This window comes from Elephantulus edwardii, unplaced genomic scaffold (genome assembly GCF_000299155.1).
Source record: "Elephantulus edwardii isolate Elephantulus edwardi_28Jun2011 unplaced genomic scaffold, EleEdw1.0 scaffold00031, whole genome shotgun sequence".
Lineage (NCBI taxonomy): Eukaryota > Metazoa > Chordata > Mammalia > Macroscelidea > Macroscelididae > Elephantulus > Elephantulus edwardii.
In genome coordinates, this window is record NW_006399781.1 from 2,954,519 (window position 1) to 2,963,127 (window position 8,609).

Here is an 8,609-nt window from a genome sequence, read left to right on the forward strand (position 1 = left end):
GAGCTACGCCAAACATTGGTGACCAATATCGTGTTTGGCATATCAGGATCATGGTGTTCAGCATCACAGCCACCTTGAGTTAACTCTGTACAGCAAATCAACAAGAGCAGTGCTATACCATTTTTGGCAATTATTGTTGTTGTTATTATGTGCCGTCGAGTCGTTTCCGACTCATAGCGACCCTATGCACAACAGCCCTAAACCCTGCTCTATCCTGCGGCAACCGCACTGCCTCTGACACACCCATCCCGATTACCCCAGTCACTGAATCGATCCATCTCATAGAGGGTCTATTAGAATATTAAAAACTTGGAACTAAAACTTAGGACTTTTTTTGGTAAAATAATTGGTTATATATGTTAAAGTAAATTATTAGGGTATTAAAACTTAAGGAACTAAAACTTTGGAACATTTTCTTTATTAAATGCATTTTTACATAGTAGAATGATTGTTTGCAAGCAGAAATGGCATCTACTTCCTAAACCACATGCCAATGGAAACTCTGAATTTGGAGAAACGCCAATTGTTATACAGAGGCTTCAAATCTTTTTTTTTTTTTTTTATAGAGTCCATTTGAGTCGTGCTCGACTCGACGACAGTCAAGAAAAATGATTCTGTAGTTGTATTGTTAATTCTGTTTCAGCAAATAAAAATATTTTTTTAAAAAATCATAACCAGTAGGTATATGATTGGTATAATAATATTTGGTTATTTCTTGGTTTCAGATTTATTTGAAATTTTATTTCGCTTTCTTTGAAGCAGCTAATATTTTCATTACACAGTCCTAGGAAAGTAAACTTGAAAATTCCAAGTCTCTTTTTGTCAGGAATCAATGAGTTGTATTCTCCTCTTTCCCAAGGTACAAACTCTGAGCTGTCTAACCCCTCTGAAACAGAATCTGAACGTAAAGATGAGCTGAGTGATTGGTCACTGGCAGGAGAAGATGATCGAGAGAGTCGACATCAACGTGACAGCAGGAGACGTCCAGGAGGAAGAGGCAGAAGTGTTTCAGGGGGTCGAGGTCGTGGTGGACCACGTGGTGGCAAATCTTCCATCAGTTCTGGTAGTCTTTTATATACTATGTCAGCGTCTTTCTTTGGTAAAAAGTATAACCTTTTAAATGTTAATTCCCTTTTTAGGAATAATTTATTCCTGGAAGTTTCTCTTTCTGTGCACTGTGCTTTGGAAAATAGTGAACCATATTGCAGTACAAGGAAAAAGCTTGTCAGTTGTTTTTCATTGAAGGTTTACTTCAGTATTTAGGTCACAAGGTCATTTTTTGTGCCTTTATTTGTGGAATGGGGAGTTGTGTAGTTTAAATACTTCTTTCAAATTTATTGGGATACACACACCACTCTCTCTCTCTCTCTCGCTTGCTCTCGCTCTCTCTGTTTGCCAGGAAAACCCAGAAAAATCTTAAATGCATTTGTAAGCTTAATATTGGTAACTTTTGTCACATCTTTGATAACTTTGGAATGGGGAAATTGTGGAATTCATTGTTTTTAAGAACGTTCTGTTTAAAGAATTCTAAAGATAAGTGCTTAGAGACCTAGAAATTTTGAGTTGTATATAAGCATTATTTCTGTTTCAGTACTGGGGTTGGAGAATTGTCAGAAATGGATGGTACATCATGGTTGTTATGTACCATTTAAAAAAAAACATTCTTTTTAATATTACAATTTCTCTGTCCCTTACTAAAGATTATATTGTTTTAGATTTTATAGAAGCCATCCTTATATATACTAAATACATGTCAAAGATGCTTATAAATTACAAAATCTAGAATAAATCAGGATAAAATTTGAAGATGTTTTAAAAAGAACTCCCTAATTCCAGAGTGATGATCCTTTGAGCACTAGCCACTAGGTTATAGCTATCCAGGAAAATACAGTGTGCAGAATTGCTAAGATTTATAAAATTCTCATACTAAATTGCAAAATGAATGTACTTTATCTAGTGTTTATGATGGATGGATATACTTAATGTCTCTTGCAAAGATACTAGCTTGCTAGTTGTAACAAAGGAAATTTAGGAAAAATCATGATTAGTTGAATTTCTTCTATAATTATTGGAGGCAATAAAAGAAAATAGGTGGGGGTATTTTTCTTATGATCTTTTTTTCTCACTTTTATAACATTTTACCCCACCTTCGCTGTTTCTAGAGATAAAAAACTTGCCAACATTCATTTCAACATCCCCCCTTTTTTAAATTAGCTAGAATTTTAACTTTTTTTTTTTTTTTACTTAGCCCATTTGATAGACTTGTTTTGAACTCATTAAAGAGAAATAGTACTTCTACTTGAATTCATATTGCCTGAGTGTATTTTTCTAGCCGTATATGAGGATTGATTAAGAATATAAATGTTAAAATTAACACATAATACTACAGTATTTTATAGTATTTTTTTTCTTTAACAATCTCGAGATAATCTTAAGTTGGGAAGTCTTCTTTGCTTTAATGTTTCATAACCGTTTAAAATATTTTCCATATTTAATCATTTTTGTTATTTTCCAGGTAAAATATTGATGCAGGAAACATTTTTATTTGAAGACAGAATATATTTTATTGGGAAAATTGAAATTTATTTACCATTAATTGATATAGTACAATATAGATCCGTCATAATAAGTGCAGCGCTCTTAAACAAATATTTCTTGCCTCTGACATGCATATAGTGCTCAAAGATCCAGACAGCAATCCATACAGCTTACTTGATAATACAGAATCAGATCAGACTGCAGACACTGATGCCAGCGAATCTCACCACAGTACTAACCGTCGTAGGCGGTCTCGTAGACGAAGGACTGATGAAGATGCTGTTCTGATGGATGGAATGACTGAATCTGACACAGCTTCAGTTAATGAAAATGGGCTAGGTATGTAATTAGGGAAAAAGACACGTGGTAAGGTGTGACGCAATTGACATTTTCATAGTGTTTATTTCAAAGTAGATTACTTTGTGTCTTAAATGTTTAGATCTCGGATTTTCTAAACCAAATTATTTGAACCTAGGAGAGCTTCTTAAAGAACCCTTGATATTATTAAATCAGTAGACATTTACAAACTGTAAGGCACTTACTATCTTTTAAAAATTGAGTTTTCATCTTTCCTCTTTAAATTTATGTCATTTGTGAAGGTTGTGTGTATCAATACACATTAATTTCCATTAACTAGTAGAAGTCAAACTGTATTGGAGAGAAAATCTTTACCTGCTCAATAAAGGTAATAGAAGTCTGAATGTTTAGGAGTTAAAGCCTAAATTCTGGACAGAGTTTTGATTTTCATTCTATGCTTAAGACTGTAAAAGTATATTTCTTGTCAGTATTGTATATTGTTTTTATTTTAAGTGATTATGTTTCTGTTTACCCTGCCTTAAATTTTTGAAGGAAAGTTTATTTTTAAATGTCAGAATAGTTGATGGTAATTTTGCAATTACAGATGATAGTGAGAAAAAACCCCAGCGACGCAATCGTAGCCGCAGGCGTCGTTTCAGGGGTCAGGCAGAAGATAGACAGCCAGGTAACTTGTGTGAAGCTGTTGACAACCCCAGGTTACAAGCATGAAAAAGATGTCCTGTGTCTGCTTTTCAAATATACTTACCATATACACATTACTGCATATAATTCAAGATTTGCATTGCATAAATTGTTTACTCACTTAATAATTACTACTCTTAAGAAAATGCATTCTTTAGAACATAGATGTTTAACAACCTGTGTAATTAAACTAATATTATGTCTCAGTTTTTACATGGAAATACTGTTGCAAAGATGATTATTTTGTATAAATGGCTGATCCTTCACACTTGAGATGGTGTCTGTAATCCCAGGCACTTTATTGTAGATTGTGATTGAGGTTGATTGGCAGCTTCTGCATGGTGCCTGCTTATTATATATCTGGACTTAGCACCTCTTTCTTCTTCTTCTTTTTTTTTTTTTTTTTGTTGTTGTTGTTACTGTTTTTCTTTTGGTGGGAATTGTAATACCCACCATTTGGAAAACTGTGAAAGATAAAAATACTTGAATGTCTTTCCTAATAAGAGGGATGCATGTTACATTTTTATTTGTTATAGTGTAATGTGCGGGTTTTTTTACACCTACTTACTAACCAAATTATTAGTACCTTAGTTTAGTATGTTAACTTTAGTCTCACACATTAGTAACTTCAGAGGACTTGTTTGCTGTGTCTATATTATTTTGGACTTAAATTTGATCTCTAACGTATATTCACAATGAAGAAATTGTGTGCACCAGAAATAAAACCCCTTTCAAATAAGTCAATTTTTGCATTCTTTCCCATAGTAAACTCTTTCATATGCTTTCACCAACTAACGAATGTAAATTTTAGTATATATAGTATTTGTAAAAGTTCAGTGGTTTAAGACATGTTCGGTATAGTGAAGGCTTTCCTCTTCTTGTGGAAGTTCATGTTTAAAGATGGTGGGAAATAGTAAAAAGAATCAAATATTGTTAAAAAAGTTTTTCAGAAATATATTTTAATTAAAGGGATCATGTTTATTCATTTTTAAAGGGAGCACAGCATTGAATACGTTTTTAGTCATTTTTATAAGAAAATTCATGCTATCATCATGGGTTTAGCATAGAATAAATGAACATAATTAAATTAGTGGTTTATTACTAAAGCATTGGGCATAAAATGTAGTGAGATGTGTTAAAGTAGCAACCGTTTTCGACCCATCCCCCCCATATCTTCTCTCATTACAAAACATGAAGCTTTGCTCACTGGCATGTGAATAATGAGTTGATAGTAATTTGACAATTTGTGCTCCATTTCAAATCTTTTCCTGTTTGATTGTGTTGCTTTGTGCTTTTCCTAGCTTAGAATTCTCCAAATATGAGATAGGACAGAGGGGAGTGGAAAACTTCATTGTCATATTTTGTCAGTCAAGTCTCTGTCAACATTCTCTTTATTATATCATTTCATTTGTTGTTGTTTTTTTCCCCCAATTTACTCGACCCAAAATTTTTGGTTGCCGTACTGTAAAATTAAGGAGTGAATGCTCTTTAGTAAACTTAGAATTTGACAATAGACTGGTGTGCAGTTCAATTAACTTGGATCCCACACAGGAAATTTAGAGTTCAAATTAAACTATACAAATTTCCTGCATATTTCCTTTTTTTCTAGGTTCAACAGCGGCTTGGGAGTTTTTTTGTTGTGGGTTTTTTGTTGTTGTTGTTGTTTTAATACATGAGGCATGGGAAGTAGAGTTTTAAGTTTCCAAAGTGTATTATTCTGTGCGTATACATAGTAAATGAAGGGTTTTAAGAATTGTTTTAACATTTACACCAGTTTTGTATTATATCTGTGCAGCAGAGTATTCAAGTAGTTGAATTCTTGAAGCTACCATTGAGGACTGAAGTAAAAGAAATAATGACTTCTCTGTGGTGCTCCCAAAATTATAGCTGTGTCATTCTCAGAACAGTTTGACCACCATTTATATAAATAGCATAATAAATTGAATATTACAGAATGGATCATGATATCTATATTTTTTACTTTTGTAATCTATTAATTGTATTTATAAATTCGTTAACAAACAACTAAAACATTCTCCAACATGAGTACAAATTTTAAGAAACTCACTTTTTAATGTGAAATAGTTTCTACTGTTTCTAGTAAATGTTAGTTTAAATTAGTAAATGTTTTATATTGGTAAATGTAAGCTGATCTCAAAAGATTAATTTTAACATGGTGAGTGAGTTCTTCCATGCCCATTGACCTTAAAGTTAATAGCAGTTTCATTCTTGACATAATTAACTTAGCTTTGTAATTTGAAAGTGTAATGTTTTTACTAGTTTATGCTAGAAAAGAATTGTCTTTGAAAGCAAGAGTGATTATTTTGATATTTATCAAAGTCAGTGGAGTGTCATTGGAAGAGAACAGAGTGATAGGTTCTTGTTAAGGGAGTCCAGGTCACTGTGCCTCAACTAGAGATGATGTGTTGTGGTTGGATTGGTAATAGAGTGTTTGCTTGAGATAGCCATTTACCTCCATCAGTCACTACTGTCATCTATCAACTTCTGTGCAAGCACAGAGGGAGTAGTAACTAAATTCACTGACCCTTTTTCCACATAATCAGTGTCCCCATTTTTGAGGGATGGGTATTTTGTCAACTTTAGTTTGCCTATACCGACTGGCACGTCTTGTTTTACTGAGCTTTTCAGAGAAGGCATTTTTTACATATTAAAGACTTGTGGCAACCTTTGAACAAATCTTATTGATGCCATTTTTCCTAATTTTCCCCCCTCAGTTTGAGCATGTGCACACTTGATGTCTTTTAATCACATTTGGTAATTACCAAAATATTTAATACTTTCCCATAATGCTCTTGCTCACTTAAGGGAGCTCTGGTGGTGCAGTCCATATGAGGCTGTACTACTCTTACTCAGGGGCTGCACTTCTGATAGTTTAAATTCACCTGCAGCTTTGTAAGAATATGGGCAGTTTCTTTACCTGCGGTTTACAGCTTCAGGAACTCTTTGTAGGGTCTGCCATAAGTCCGTTCTGATGTCTTAGCAGTGAGTTCAAGATTGATTGCACACTTAATACGGTATATGTAAGCATAGCTTTTTTATGCAGTAGGAAACCCAAAATGTCATGTGATTTATCTGGAGCTGAAACTGACAGTATCTCCAAGTTATGCCTATAGTTTAGATAGTTCAGAATCTTTTCCTGTGTGGGATGGAAAGGGCCCACAAAATACCACATTTGGATGTTTATTTGTTTTAAAGCAAAACTAGTAGTTTGGTGGTATATCATCATGATTGACACTAAATTTATCACATTGCCTTCCACAGAAAACACCCTGTAGGCTTAGAACACAGCATATTCTGTTTTGGTTGTGACCTTCTATGTCAGATTATTTCACAACCTTGGATTAAACCAGAAGAAAATGGCTGGATTCTTGGGAAAGAGGATTTAATCCAGGCTTCCCCCAACCTGCTCCATTTGCCAGCTTCAAATTTCTATTGTCGGCACTGAGTCACAGGCACATTTTTCAAGCTTTTGGTGGAGGTAGTACCCAACCTTAAGAAAATTCTGAAACTGGGTTACCCACCATTAAGTTATTTTAATAGTGAAATTACTCTTTATCCATAAATAAACTTTAGAAGTATTTTTTCAACACCTGTAATTTTTTTCTCATCTTTAACAGTCACAGTTGCAGATTATATTTCTAGAGCTGAGTCTCAGAGCAGACAAAGAAACCTTCCAAGGGAAACTTTGGCTAAAAACAAGAAAGAAATGGTAAGGAGATTTTAACCTGTAGGTGGTGTTTTTTTTTTTTCTTTTAGTGTAATTTAGTTTTCTTTTTGTATGACTAAACTTGCTGTATGACCACTTATTTTCCCAAATAGATGAATAATACTTTATTGAAAAGATCCTTCATTTTGTTTTTGACACGGGGTAACTGAAGGCCTGCATGCTTGAAGTACTTTTCAGTTTTAAATTTAAATAGCATTTGTAAATTTAGTCTGCCCCAAGATGAGAGTAAAGAGAATTAATTTGGGACACATTAAGGATGCACACACACTTGTGTACACACACACCCCACCCACACTTGCACGCACAACCTTGGATATACAGACCGCTTAAGCTTCAGTTGTCTTAAAGGATTGGAGGGATTGATGTGTACTGTATCTATGAGTTATTTTTTTAATTAAAAGTACATAAAAGCGCTGTTATTTGCTGTGGATAGGGTATAGTTTTTATCTTTTTCATGATCAACTTTCCAGGGCTTAAAATAAACTTATTTTCAGGTTTACATTCTTTCTAAGATTTGGGAGACCAGGCATTAGGGATGCAGAGTTGAAAGAAGCAGAGTGGACTACGTTGGTATTTGTTTTCAATTTAAAAACCAGTTAAATTCTTTTGACCTTTTGCGATATATCAACCTAAAATTATGTTAGCTGTTTAATGTTTATATAGCTATTTTCCTCCTCAGTTATAGATTGCATTTATAAAGAAGTTGAAAAGTTGTCTCCCTTTGGCAGGCAAAAGATGTGATTGAAGAACATGGTCCCTCAGAAAAGGCAATAAATGGCCCAACTAGTGCTTCTGGCGATGAAATTTCTAAGCTACAACGTACTCAAGGAGAAGAAAAGAGTAATACCTTAAAAGAAGAAAATATTCAAGAAGCAGCAGTCCTGAATGGTGTTTCATAAACTGACGAAGTTCCTAGTTTACAGTTCTTACACATTACATTTTACAATAGTGCTTGTACAAGCTTGCCAAAGATAGAATATGGATCGCCAGTCTTTACATCTGCACTTTCAGTTCCTCCATTTGGAATTCAGAAAGGGGAGGGATCCTGAAGAAATCATATGTTAAACATACTTCTGACACCTACTGTGTTATAAAATATATCATCAGATGTGCCTTGAGAATAGTATATGTAACATTAAAAAAAGTTGCTGGCTATAGGAAATGTTATTTTGTTTTCAAAATATGGCAGAAATGGGGGGAGGTGGGGTGGGGTGGGATCCCTAAGTAATATTCTTTATGAAAGCATTAGCTGCTTTTGTTACATTTTTAATAATATGCAACCACTTCTTCACCTGAGGAAAACTAGAATGAAATGCAGTCTAAA

The 8,609-nt window shown here is 33.9% G+C and overlaps 1 protein-coding gene across 3 annotated transcripts in view; it reads left to right on the forward strand.

Annotated features, from left to right (window-relative positions):
- Positions 1 to 8,184, forward strand: part of FXR1 (fragile X mental retardation, autosomal homolog 1) — a 49,715-nt gene extending 41,531 nt beyond the window's left edge. For 2 of the 3 annotated variants that reach the window (XM_006884043.1, XM_006884044.1), the window contains 5 exons: positions 860 to 1,063; positions 2,677 to 2,877; positions 3,440 to 3,520; positions 7,176 to 7,267; positions 8,014 to 8,184. In XM_006884043.1, coding sequence (XP_006884105.1) covers positions 860 to 1,063; positions 2,677 to 2,877; positions 3,440 to 3,520; positions 7,176 to 7,267; positions 8,014 to 8,184 — 749 coding nt within the window. The remainder of the gene's footprint in view (positions 1 to 859; positions 1,064 to 2,676; positions 2,878 to 3,439; positions 3,521 to 7,175; positions 7,268 to 8,013) is intronic. The other variant, XM_006884045.1, reaches the window with a different exon arrangement.
- Positions 8,185 to 8,609: the final 425 nt, after the last annotated feature.